Raw genomic sequence first — 14,292 nt, 5'->3', positions numbered from 1 at the left:
TTGCTCTAAAATATAAGCAATAAATAATCAAAGTGGAGTATAACGCGATGACAGGAACCATCCGCTCTAAATTGATTTAAAATTTATTTATCCCACCCCCGCATCAGATGATCTCTTTAAATGGTTTTTGTTTTCACATTTTTTAGCTTCCTTCTTTTTGGTCAGCTGTAATAGGTATTATGTGACTTGATTTGTTGTAGATAATTTGGTATTCACTGGGCGTTGCTTTGGCTTTCAACACACTGTCCAATGTGTCGATGGGAGTGTGTTCCGTAGAGTGACAAGACAAAAATTCTCTTGATCCCCAACCACAAGATATTCCATTAAATGTTTGTTTTTATTAAGAAAATAATATTAGAGAGAGAGAGAGAGCTGAGAGACAAATATTTACACGAGCTTTTTCAGAGCTTTTAAATTTTCATCTTGAGAAGTGCAGAAGGGGTGAGATTTTTCCTACTTTTTTACACAATTGAATGAAAGTAAAGAATAGAACAATACTGCGGGATATCTTGGGCGGAGTATAATAATTTCATTGAGGGGCTTAGAATGCCTTTGTGTGAAATCTTATGAATTTCTTTGGGGGTTTTATTCAAATGTCAAGTTGAAAGTGATTTCAATTCCATTCCAAAAACACATGCTATGTCTAGTAGCTTATTCGGTTCTATTTCTTGGTAAACATGACAATCCTATATTTCGTGGCGGCACATCTGAAGGAATTTCACTCACGTTCTTGCCATTTATTCACCTTTCTTTTTTTTCTCCTAACCAACCAACCAATACTACTACCTCCCTGTGCCTCATCCGCAAAAGCTGGTATTTTCTTCAATGTTCACGAAAGTAAATAAATAAACAATATAGTTTGTGCGTGGAACTGAAAAGCTGCTTCGCAAAACACCAAGTACATAAGTACATAATACAAAGATTTTTATATTTCACCATCTGATCCACATCACAACTTTTCTTCTTTGCAATATAAACATATCTAGTGCGCGAGTGGGTTGGGGGTAGACAGAGCAACAACAACAACAAAAAATTCCTCTATAATAAGAGAACTCCTTTCACTATTGTGTCTCTCATCCGCCACCTTCATGAGATGGATGGGAGAGAGCAAGAAAAAAAAAGTTGGAGCTTTAATTGTTAAACTTTTGTTCACTTTATTGTTTCAGATAAAGGGAAAATGAATAATAGACCACCTCCAGCATTTGTTGGCTCACCACCAAGCCCCCGGAGTCCCTCGCTATGCTTCCCATCGCCGAAGCAGCAAAAATCATCGGAAAAGTCAGGGCTCTGTGGTAGATCCTCGAAGAGGAGATCACCAATGTTGGCAGCTATTGGTGAGTTTTATGAGAGACACCCCAATCACCACAATTAATTTAAACTTGCTGCTGCACACCCATAAACCCTTTTTGCAATTGCCCATGCTCCATTACACTTTCTCTACACTAAATGAATTACATGAACCACGGAGGTGGAATTATTTTGAGATTCCTACCAACATTTTGCAAATAATTTCAACATCAAATTTTTTTTATTACCTCTATAATGTTTTCTTTTTCCAACAAAATGTTTTAACAAAATTGTATTTTGCAAAAATTACAATATAATATACGAAAATGTAATTAAATTTTCAATGTACAACGTATAATAAAACAAAAAAAAACTTTTTACCATTTAATTTCAAAGTATAGTGAAACTTTCGAGTGGGCTAGAGAGAGAGGGTATGGGGGTTGAAAGTTCATGCAAAAAGCTTGATGAAACATTTAAACATTTTGCATCCATTCCCGTGTTTAACATTCTCTCACCAAACAGGATATTCATTAAGCAATACACAATCTGTTGTAACATTCATCACATTGTTATATTTTTCATTCTAAAATTTATTAATTACTAAACATATCCCATGCAATTGTAATAAAATATTTCATGTAATTATTCTCCCTACCTGTAATTACATGCATTTTGGAATATTAATTTATTTTACCAATTACATTGCATAGAACATTGAAAATTTAAATATTAAAATTCATGTTGAAACTTTTTTTTTCGCCAAAATATTTTACGTATTTTAATTCTTTCTCTCTCTGTCTTCTAGGTGCTTTAATTCTCGTATTGGCATACACGACTTTTGGTTCAGTTTTATTTGTAACATTGGAAACATATGATTCTGGAAATTCAGAGGAAACAGCTGTTGCAGCATCCAAACCATATCCAAGAACTGAATTGGTAAATTCAGAAATTCGCTCCAGGTTAGTTTTCTCTTATACATATTTATTTTCACTTCAACATTACTACCTATACCTTTGATATTTTGGTGAAATTACATCTGTAACTTTCGCATAGAGAATATCTGCAGGGAATGTTCTTGGAAATTCCCAGAAATACCATATAATGTTTCTTGAGGGAATTATTTTCTGAGAAACAATCTACTGTACATAAGAAATTTATTAGTAAATATAGGCAGTTGATTATGTATAACCAATTTAGTTAAATTAAATTATATCAAGTAAACTATCTACCTGTATTCCAGTGCTAGCAGTACACGAAACTAATATATCAATATTGGAAAATATCACAAAATTTTTTAAATTAACGGATTCTGATGGAAATCCAACACCCATAAAAAATAAAGAAGAAAAAAGAAATGTTTCATGATTTCGTGCACTGCTTGTACACACACAACAATCATACGTGCTCTGTGTAATGATAACATTTCAATATAATTTCCTTCATTTAATTGAAGACTATCGAACATTGTGTCGTATAGAATTCAATCACTCTTCTAAATCTAACTTCCAACATGTTAATTATCGTAGATTTGTACCCTTAATTGGATTCATTCTTTGTTTATGGATGAGAGAGTGGAAAGGATCTTTTTGTGTCTTTTTGCACCATCAAGCACACAATTTGCTGTTATTATGGTATTAGTGGCGGTGGGAAAATTTTCTGGAATTAGTACTAAAATGGGCAGGAAGCTTTGTGTTCATTTGAGCAAAAAAGAAAACCCGTAAAATTAATTTTACTGCGGTGTATATAAGAACTTGGGGGTTTTCCCACCCAGTCTAATGCTACACAATGTACCCCGTAGTACTGTATGCGGTGTAGCCATCCAATGGGACTTTCACATATTAAGTGTGGGATGAATTTGAAGCATCATTTAAAGTTATGAAGGAGAAAATGTGATGCTCTTCAATAGCTGTATATTTTGAGTTGGTTAAGATTCTTATGCGGTGGCAGTGACACACCAGGTTGTAAATATTTAAGTAAGTTTATATGTATGTACATATATATGTACGTACACACATTATGTATATATGTATGTGGGTGAAAATGTTGATAATAGTGCTTTTTGCCTCTGGCTTAAGCTCAAAGTTAAAGAAGTTAGTGGGCTATAGGTGGCAGGAAACCACTTCGACCACAAGCTCTTCCTTCTCCGCATTGCCACCACCCCACCCCTTCCCTCACCCGTTTTCTCATCGTCAGTGTGTACACCGTGCATGATGATCCCTGTGTATAACTAAAACAAACGATTATTGGCTTAATATTCTCCACAGTGTTTAACATGAAAATTTACTAGTCCTCGAATGTGCTCCTTGTTCCTCCTCTTGCTCAAATAATTCCCTGCCAGTTCGCTAAAAAGCTTTTCTCTCATTTTAACCCTCTGCGTTGTATATGTATGTTTACTGTATGGAAGCTTCCTCATGCTACTCCCCCCCCCCCCTCCTCAAAAAGACTCCTTTTCATACCTTGTAAGCATACTATACACACACATGAATACGCATTCCAGGAGTGGTTGTGAATCTTTTACCATTTTTCCGAGTTATACGGATGGTGTATTTTACATACAAGCTACAGCACTCCAATTTATTAGCGTTGATGAAGTGTAATTTTTCTCGAGGGGATAGAGAAATAAGCTCTTTCGTGCTACAAATTCAAATTAAACATAACCCCAATTTAATACTCAAAAATTTTCAACTGTGCGACGCTTTTTGGCTTTCACCGCAGCATCACACAACCCGCATTTACCCATTTTCATGCTATATACAGATTGAAGATGGCACGAAGGGAAACATGAGAGATATTTTCACATTTTCTCCTTTCATGGTAAATTTGTATTTAGAGGATGTGTTGAATTGAGAAAAGTATCATACATAAATCTTGAAAACATTTTCTTTTCTATATTAACGCTTATGATGGTTGTGACAACAACGGGAATCCATATTATCTATATATTAAACCATTAGTTCTATAGGCCCTAAAACTTCTAGAACTAGTGATATATATTTTTGTAATTATTCTTGAATGTGTAGTTGGCTCTGGGTTTTGATGAAAAACGGAGCTTTTCTAAATACGATTTTCCTATTAGGAGCTTTTTTACGTTTATGTGAATATGTGTGTGTAAAAGCTTCGTTGATGCTCTTACACATTTCATTCACGCAGATGTAGAAAAGCTCTTTATTGGAAAATTGTATAGAAAAATCGCATTTAACATCAAAATCCAACTACAAAAAAAAAGATTTATTCTTGAAACTATTTTTTTCCTTCAGTCCTTGAGATATCCAATTTTTGAGAAAACAATGTTCTTTTGCGCAGAAAAAAAATGTTCTTGAACTATTTTTTTTGGAAAACTAAAAGAATATTAACTATAAATAAATGTCAAGACGACATGTTTTACTCCCTATTTACATTGGCACACAACATTTATGTGAAAACTTAATTCTTCTTGGCACACACAACAATGAAATACTTGGTTTGCATTTTCTGCCGAAAAATTTTCAGCAGAATAATTTGCCAAGTATCAAATTACGGTCATCACATTGAGTGTAATTTGTATCACAACAATTCACATACTCATTGAATGAGGTCAATTGCTATTTTAGTTCAATAAAAAATGCATCATAATGCGGAAATAGATTTCTACAGATTTTCTAGACTTTTTTTTTCTTTGCTCCGCAGATGATTTGTAAAATGATTTCAGAGATTTCAATGTAGATTTTTTTCTTTTGAAAAAAAAAGAATAATGGTACACTATTTCATCCTTGCGAGAGATAAAGGAAGTATGTAGCACACGCCTGGCACTCGTTAGAATTGATGAAACCCACATTACCATAAAAGCCATAAAACTAACAAATTATGAAATCCTGCACTTTTGTAGATGCTATTAAAGAACGTCTCTCTGCATGGAAGAGGCGGCCAATCTTTCTCTTTCTCTATATTCTTTCGCCCAAGAATTTTTTCCTCAAGAAATTGTACTATTGGTGGTGCATTGCGCCGGAATATGACCTGATCTACCCAGTGATGCTGTACAAGTTAAGAACTAGCTTCAATATTGATGATTTTCACTAGCTTGAGTGACAATTCGAAGATTATTTGAGGGTGGCTCTAAAAAGTATTGCTTGTCGGATTTATCATTCTCAATATTATAGAATTACTTCAATTGTGTAATATTCCTTAATTCAAAGTTGTGCAATATCGAATGGATCAGGGAAAAGAGCTTTATGTTCTTTGTAATAAAGCTCTCAGATTACCTATACCACCATTCAGTGATATAGGACAACTCATATAGGTATCAAAATACATTATATATTTGTTTGCCTTATTTATTCCCTAAAAAAAGAGTAATTTTCCTCACTGTATTATTCCAAAGAGATGAATTGGCCGTTTATTTTTTAGTTTACTCTTTACATTATAAAATTTCAATTATACTAATTTTTTTTAATTCAAATGTTATTAAAGTATGATCGAATAGATGAAAAAAAATCACATTCTGGTGCATTGCATTGTTCAAAAGAAAGAATTTCACATTCATACCATTTTCAGGCACAATCTGATGCTTTCAGAATATCAGTGGCGAGGAGAGCTTGCTAAAAAAAAAGCTCCTGTGGAGGAGGAAAAAATGTCTTGAAAATTGTTTTGAAAAAAAAATCTTTCTGTGTTCCCATTTGGGTAAATAATGTATGTATATTTGTGGAACAATGGAGGAAAAAAGCCGCGCAAAGAGGCAGAAAAAAAGCAATGTTCACATATTCTGGGGTACATACACAAATTTTTGTAAGTAGAGTGTGGTAGAGAGAAAGAAAAGTTAACTTTATGAGAAAGGCGAACTGTATAACCATTTCACTGATCAACTTCTCCTGTTTTTGCTGTAATACACACACGCCGCACTTACCATCTAGCGCAATAATGAAACTATTGTGTTTTCCGTGATTGTATTCTTCACCATCCGTCGCCCTCTTGGCAACCCCCATAAAGGGGTGTTAGTGGTGTTTTCTGGTGCGGTGGTCTCTTCTTCTCCCATCACTTTGCTATTGGGGTTTACTTTCCATTGTACACTGCACGAAAATCCCCCGCCCACACGTTCCCATTGCAATATTCAACAAACTATTGTACCATGTAGATTATATGTAGTGTGTTGTTTGGGAGACCATTAAGCTCAGAGTCAGCTCTATGGAGGCTCTTTACAAAATTGAAATTCATCCCGCATCCAATTCGTATATATATAAACACAAATAGATTGATCTTCATCCTCTCATAGTATTGTGTTGTGGAAGATGGTGGTTTGAATTGAGAATGAAGGCCATCGTGACCACATTTAAAGCGTTATTTTTTCTTCTTCTTATCTTTCAAAAGGTTTCGTTACGTAAATCTACAAATTTTCTTCCCCCTTTCTCAAGGTGTGATATCAAGGTGAAATGTGTTATTCGATTAAAGAGAATAAAAAACGATAATTTAGTTCGGCTAAAGAGCTTTGGGAAAAATATAAATTCCGATATATTTTAAAAGACTTTATTATCTTGAAAATGAGAAAGAAAATAATTAAAAACTTTCATTTCCACGCATGTCTCGCATTTAATTTTCTATTGAAAGAAAAATTACCAACAATTGGTCGAGATATCCTACAAGCCACCAATGTATTGCAAATCAAGTTGATTTAGTACAAGAAGACCATCCTAAATCATTGCTGTGACCTCATAATTTTAGAGCAGTATATAACATGTGACGATTGTATTTGACTTGAGAAAACCAAACACATCGTCACACATACATATGTACATATATAGTAGATATTCGTTTTTTTCATACCACCCCCAAGATCTTTGGATGCTGGTAAATTGTTTCTTTGTACGCTTCCATCAGCCATCATAATAAATTATTAAATGAGAAAATGGTCCTTGATTGGGGGGATCTTTGGAAAGCACTCACGCAGAGGCTCGACAATGAATAGATGAGTGGTCCTGAATTATTTCTTGTCTATCTCAGGTCATCTCACCACGCCATCATGCACGTTGTACCCATTGATGGTACTGTGAGTGAAACAATTTCAACCAATTTAATTACTATCACCTGCAGGGGGGACACAACCTTTGTTATGTTGCTCTCTGTAGCCAACGAAACATATTATAACATCCCCATCCATCCCCTCACAGTAGCAGCATATCCTTTTCACAACCAGAATGCTATTTAATACACGTACCACACTTACATTTCTCTGTGATGATTCCGTGTATCCTGCCCACTTGCTCTGTGGGTTACACATCCATTCAAAAGGTTTATATAGCAAAACAATGCTTTGGGTGGATATTCGTTAGTATGGAAATAAATGATTTTCAGAGTGTTGCAGACAAGGGCTTATTTACTCTCAAGAAACAATTAAAATACAATCTCTATCAACAAATAGCCTGCACCTCTCATTGATGTTTCATGTTGTTCAACAGAGACACAATTTAAATGTTACGGGTATTTAGTGTTTGTGCAATGAAAGTTTAACTCATCCATTCCCCTCTCAGTTAACCTCCCACCCCTATAGTTGACCCAACAACCAGGGACTGAATAAAAAAATTAAAAAGAAAATGAATTGTAAAAAATCTGGTATTAAGAATTTTTTCTTTGTAAAAACACCGCCTTTATTCGCAGCTTATTCTTCTGCTTGGAATAAAAAAGACTTCTCGGACAATCTGTTGGAAGTTGCCCAACAAACACCTTGCAACTTTAACTTTGGAAACTCTGAAGCAACGTTGCAAGAGAGTTTACTTCTTAGTTGCTAAAGTTGCGAATATGGTTGCATGGAAAACGATGCAGTATACTTTATCGCGATGTTGCCAAAGTTGCAAGATTTTCTTTATTATTTCAATAACTTGAAAAATTTAAGTGTTTTTGCATTCTAAAGTCTTTTCTACAACTTCTCAAAGAATAATTTACCTAAAAACACACTAAAATCTCAATTTTAAGCAAAATAATTAACTTTGAAAAAATCACCTTAAAAATAGTTGCAGGAAAGTATATATCAACGTTGCACTAGTTGCAATAAAATTTCGAAAAAGAATAAATTTTCCTTGAAATTGAAGTTTTTTTGGACTCTAAATGAGTTTTATGCATTACTTATCCCTAAAATAATTATTTTTTATTGATAATTTATCAAAAATTGTTAATTTTATTAAATATAATTTATTTAGTTGCTTAAACGTTGCATCAGGGTATGCCGGCGCAACCCAAGCACGTTTTGTGCCTATGTTGCCCCTTTCACCGCAAGGGGCGCGTCTATCGCGAGAAATAACCCAAAACAGACAGAGAGCGGAATAGAAAAAAATGAGTCTGTCTCTTTCATTTATGTTTACAAACAGCAAAACTAGCGCCGCCCTGGTGGGTTGCTACCGAATCATTTTACAACGTTGTTGCAAAGGTTGCTGCATCGTTGCCTCAGAGTTGCAAAAAATGTCTAACATGGCCGACGGCATAAAAAAGTTGATTTTTATTTCATTATTCCGAGCAATTGGGAGCCCAAAATGATGTGGGAAGGCTTTCTTAGGGATAGTTGGGTGCATTACTTGTGTTTAAATAATTAATTAAAAAAAATTAAATTTTTGACCCCTAAAAAAAATTATTTTTTGGTTAAAAAAATTAAGAAAATTGAGATGGGAGCATCATTTAAGTTCCTTTGAGGCGATTTCATGACGGTAGAACCGCATGGCATATTTTTTTTTCATTTGGAAAAAATCTAAAAACTCTATTATTAAATAATATAAATTATCCATTAGAGTTTGTCATTTATTATGATGGGAATATGGACGCCATATGATTATTATGAGTGTGTACCATATTTCCCTCCATTTATGACAGCGGAATGTTTTGAAATATTTTTTGAAACATTTTTGTTTCAAAAAATTTTAGTTGCGAGACGGTATACGGGAAAGGATATTTCAGAGTTTTGCAACGTTGAGATTACTAGTTGCGGCAACGCAGATATCTATTGACCATCTACTGCGAGACAACGCAGATATATACCGTTAGGCATGGTTGCATTGTAGTAAATGTAACTCCGCGCAACGTTTAGGCAACTATCAATGGTTTGTTGGGTGAGGATTTAAGAAGAGAGATTTCTCTGTTTTTCTTTCCCACGACACTCGATTCTTTTCTCAGTCAACAGCTTTAACTTTTTTTTTTTTAAGTAAATTGTAATAATTTTATGATATTTAATTTTTCTCAATTTCTCGAGTATAAGTAACTAAAAGTTCTCAAAACTCGTGTTAATTATTTGATGGGAAAATCAAAGGGCTGGAATTGATGTACACAGAAGATATTTGAGAGTAAATTTTGAAACAAAAGGTATATAAAAGGAGTTTTTGTGAATATAGAGATCTGTTCATCATGATACAGAAAAGCTGACACACCCACATAACTTTCTTCAATTTTATTTGCTTTTTCAATACTTCAAGGAAGTTCTTGTCTGCGCGTATATTTAGTCAGAGGGAAAAAGCATGAAAGTGACGGTAGACGTGAAAATACTTAATTTGCAAAAATATATTTAAATTAAAGAGATGTGGATTTCATTTTGAGCATTTCACTTTATAAATATTTATCATCCCATTTAAACTTTTTTTTACGAACTTACCTTTATATATTTAAATAATATGCGTAAGACAGGAGCTTCTCTCTCTACCTCGTATTATTCTCTCGAGAGAAAAAAAATAAGGAGAAATTTTATGTTAATTAAACGCATTATGATTTCAAGGGGAGATTATGTCACTTGCTTATGTTGAATAGATCATGGAGGATCTCAATGCATTACAGTACTTTGCTTCGTTGTAAGAATAAATTTTGTGAATTTTTTTTTCTAAATTTAATAACCCCCTTTCCCCCACCTTTCTTTCTTTTCAGAACTGTGGATCGATTGTGGTCGATAACGGAGGACTTAAATATTTTGTATAAAGAAAATTGGACAAGACTAGCTGCTCAAGAAGTTCAGCACTTTCAGGTAATTCTCAAGTGTGGTCACATCTTTACCTTCTTTGCAAAGTCTGAAAGCTCTATAAAGTTTTGAGTAGTTTTTGGCGTTAGTGGGTTTGTCTATGACATTCAGTAGAGCATCTTCCTTCTTTTATATTTTTTTTTATCAAACATAATACCTATATATGGGGAAAATAGTGAACAAAAGGCGGAAAAAAGTGTATGAGCTAAAAATGGAAAAAAGGAACACCACGAAAATCATAAATAAAAGTTTTTCTTTTTGAGCAACAGCACAACTTTTATAACACAAGTCAGTGACAAAAGCTTATACCTCGACCGACCACTGTGTACTGATGGCAAAGGGACAAAGTCTTTGAATGGGGAAAATTGAGAAGACGACGATATAACAGTGTAAAAGGATTTAAGTTGAGCAAAAAGAAAATTTTGTGCATTTCCCGACATCCGTGAAACCACCCAGTACAATTGTCCCATCACAACACAATACAACATTTCTCTGCATTTGTCTCTCTATCATATCCGCATATGTATGTATATAGCAAAAGCTGATAAGTAGAAAGCTTTTTTTTTCTATATTCGTTTGCTCTCTCTCTTGTCTTGGGATTTTTGTTAGATTTTATGCTCATGTAAAATCATAAAACAAATAAATTTTATATTTAAATTATCAGAAACATAATTCTTGCTGAGAACTCTGGGACGAGAGTGGAACAGGTAGAATTATTTAGTGTCATTCACAATGTTTCCCACAACAAAGCTAAAGTTTAATTATCTATCAATTTACTAAATATTTTTGCGGAAAAAAGGTCATTGTAATATGATGTATATTCGAAAAATCATAGCAAAATTGGTCAAAGTTTGATATATTATTTGATTGATTTGGAGACCATGTCATCGCATGTAGTTCCAAAATTTATGCTCAGGTATGATTTTCATTTTGATTTATGATGTTTTGACATTTTCATTGACTTTTAGCTTTGCTAAATATTATTTGTTTCATATGCAGACAAATTGTCACGGATGGCCTTTTGTCTATATCGCGTGATCCATATTATTTGCTTCCCAAATGAAATATTTTGGGTCTCAAAGCATTTTACTATGTGAGGCAAATGAATTTGGAGGAAAAGCTGCGGAGCAAAACCAATATGTTGCACATTGCTTTTCATTACATCCCCCGCATCGTTCTATGTGTACCACGGACATTTATATATTGATAGTCACACAAATCACGATTCCATCCAATTCATTCTCACACATTTCCACCCCCGATGTATGTATGTACGTACAGTAGTGGGTCTCTCAAACATTTTCAATATTGTACTTCATGGTCTTCCACATGCACTATGTGTATACATAACGTACTCTCCCCAAATATATAATTTGGGGAAAGCGACCAAGACGGGGTACCCCTCGTGTGTGTGACTATATCGAATTGGGTACACCATATGAAAACACTGGGAATAAAATTTCACAAATTGAACGAAGAGGCGTGATGATGCGGTGAAATGGGTGAAAAACAAAGGTTTTCCCTCACAATTTACTCTTTTCGCCCATCTGCCATGGTGAGCTTTGTTATATATGGGATATTGCATGATGGACGACCATTGTGGGGATGATTGTATCAGGAAGATCCCCGCGAGAGAGAGTTGATGGGGAAAAAAAGTGGCAAATGAAAGTGCTGCTCGCAAAAGGGATTTGGTCGAATGCGTTCACTTTTCTATCCTTATTATATGCATAGACAATAGAGAAAAATCAATTTCCATTACAATGATTTGGCAAAAATTCACAACACTACGTGAATAGACATAGGGCAGCTTTCCACATGGATTTTCAATTGAATTTCCCCCACAACGGTTCACTTCAGCAATGCTGAAGCTTATAAAAAAATCATTGCAAAACAAAACACTCCTATTAGTTAGTTTGCGCGTGTTTAGCATAGACGAGATGTATATAATCTGATTTGCCTTGTAAAAAATTAAAAAGATTTTCCTGAAGCTCCTTTTCACAGAAGATAAAAGATTTTTCATTAAATATTTTAGCTATAGAGAAGAGTATTTGCATTGTTGCCTCCGGGCAAAATGTTCTGTGTATAAAATTCATCAATCAGCATTGAAATTGAATTCTTGGGATTTATTTGTTCCCACACACAATTCCATCAAACTTTATATCGTTTCCTTGATCGTTTGTGTAAACACAAATTTCAATCAATGGCAAAATCTCTTCTCATGTGATGCCATTTTGACGGATTTATGCAATGTGGTATTCAAATTGGTTCTCTACAAATATCTTCCAGGATACACTATTGAGAGCAGTACAGTCCTCAAAGTTGCAACAACCTGGACTTCAGCCAGTGATAAAGGCTTATAGGTGGGATTACGCTTCCGGCTTCTTGTAAGTGCGACTGAAATATTCAACAATTCCCCCCCATAAGCCCTCAAATCAATTTCTACTATGTAACTCATTCTCTTTTACAGATACTCCCTGGCCTTAATCACAACAGTTGGTAAGATATAGAGTGAAATCATTAACTTATATGTGCTGTATTTGTTAGTTACTTTAACTCCCTGAAAGCTCCCAAAATGTACAAAATGGGATAAAGACTCTCTCTTTCTCTCTCTCTGGGTCAAAATGTCAAAGAGAAGCACATTGTACTGCTAAAGTACTTGTGTACATCCTTCCCTTGCTTCTATATACAAATTGACACTGCTTGTGAGGGTGGTAGAACAGATAATAATTTTCAGTCTTGTTTGAACAATTTCTTTTTTTTCCCTCTCTCTGCTATACTTCAATCCATAGACTTTTGTTTCCCGCTGTTGTTTGGGGGGGAGCTATATACATATATAGCAAAAATACATCATATAAAACACAAGAAGCGCCAAATAACGCAAACAGTTGCTAACACGGTGTTACTCTAAGGAAAACAGAAAAAAAGGAATAATAATGTGTATAAAAAATGAAAAAACATAATCAGGTAAATGGATGACAAACACACACAAAAAAACATGAAAAACCTCGAGGGGGAAACTTGTTGAAGATGGAATAACATTTCATCTTTATCGTTGGTATTGAGTAAATTTTTAATTAAAAAGAATCCTTCCCTTGTAGTGTATGTTTTTTGCTCTCTTTCCTCTCCATATATGTTTGTAGTATTCTGACATTTTCCCTTGAATGGGGTTAATTGATTAATGAATGTTGCGGAACATATTTTTTGTATGAGTGTGGGAAAATAAAATACCGGCAGAGAAAAGATATAGGGAGACTTGAAGTGGGAATGGTAGATTCCATAGGGAAAGTTACACATTTTTCTGCTTAAGTAAGTTAATCGTGGTTAGTGTGTAGAAAAGTTAGCAATTATTTGAAATACTTGAACAAACTTTCACAGAAATTCACTCTATTTGCATGATATATAGACCTAAGGAGACAAATTCGAAAAGTTTTCCCAACTTTGAATGTGCAGGAGTCGTCTCTCAAAAGAGGCGCAGATATTTCAACTCAAAATGAGTGAAGAAAATACTTTAAAATCAATAAAATGGAAATAGAGTTATTTCAGAGAATTCAGTAGTTTCAACTGGACCAATTAAAATTATTTTTCTAATGCAAGAAAATTAGCTAAATTTATTATTTATGAAAATAATGATTGGAATATTTTATTCAAATGCAGAAAACATTGTAAATCGTTGAATTCTATAGTATTGCTATAAATTAAACTGATGAGAAATGAAAACTAATTAGTTTAGATTATTTTGCACACAATTAGCTAAATTTTCAAGTTGAGTAAATTGTATAAATCTTTGCCACACTCTGAGTTTCACTCATCGCGCCCGCCATGATGAGATTTCTCGTTTATAATTCTCTCAGTAGTATAATTATGGAAATTAGTCATTCTTTCCCAGCATTGACGAATATTCCCATAAGAAGGAAAATCCCCTTTAGTGCGCAAGTAAGATACTAAGCAAGAAAAGCACTATATGCATACATTTTGTATGTATAAAGGATCTTTTGAATGACGTTTGCTAATCCCGAAAACTTCCTGGCTGTTTCTGCTTGATCAAAATA

At 34.1% G+C, this 14,292-nt stretch overlaps 1 protein-coding gene across 1 annotated transcript in view; it reads left to right on the top strand.

The window, feature by feature from the left end:
• Positions 1–14,292, top strand: part of LOC129786366 (TWiK family of potassium channels protein 18) — an 89,532-nt gene that overhangs the window by 58,900 nt on the left and 16,340 nt on the right. The window contains 5 exon segments of the mRNA XM_055821337.1: positions 1,167–1,334; positions 2,093–2,246; positions 10,153–10,249; positions 12,530–12,627; positions 12,711–12,739. Coding sequence (XP_055677312.1) covers positions 1,178–1,334; positions 2,093–2,246; positions 10,153–10,249; positions 12,530–12,627; positions 12,711–12,739 — 535 coding nt within the window. The 5' untranslated portion in view covers positions 1,167–1,177.

Source organism: Lutzomyia longipalpis, chromosome 1 (assembly GCF_024334085.1).
Source record: "Lutzomyia longipalpis isolate SR_M1_2022 chromosome 1, ASM2433408v1".
Lineage (NCBI taxonomy): Eukaryota > Metazoa > Arthropoda > Insecta > Diptera > Psychodidae > Lutzomyia > Lutzomyia longipalpis.
This window is presented reverse-complemented; position numbering and strand designations above follow the sequence as displayed.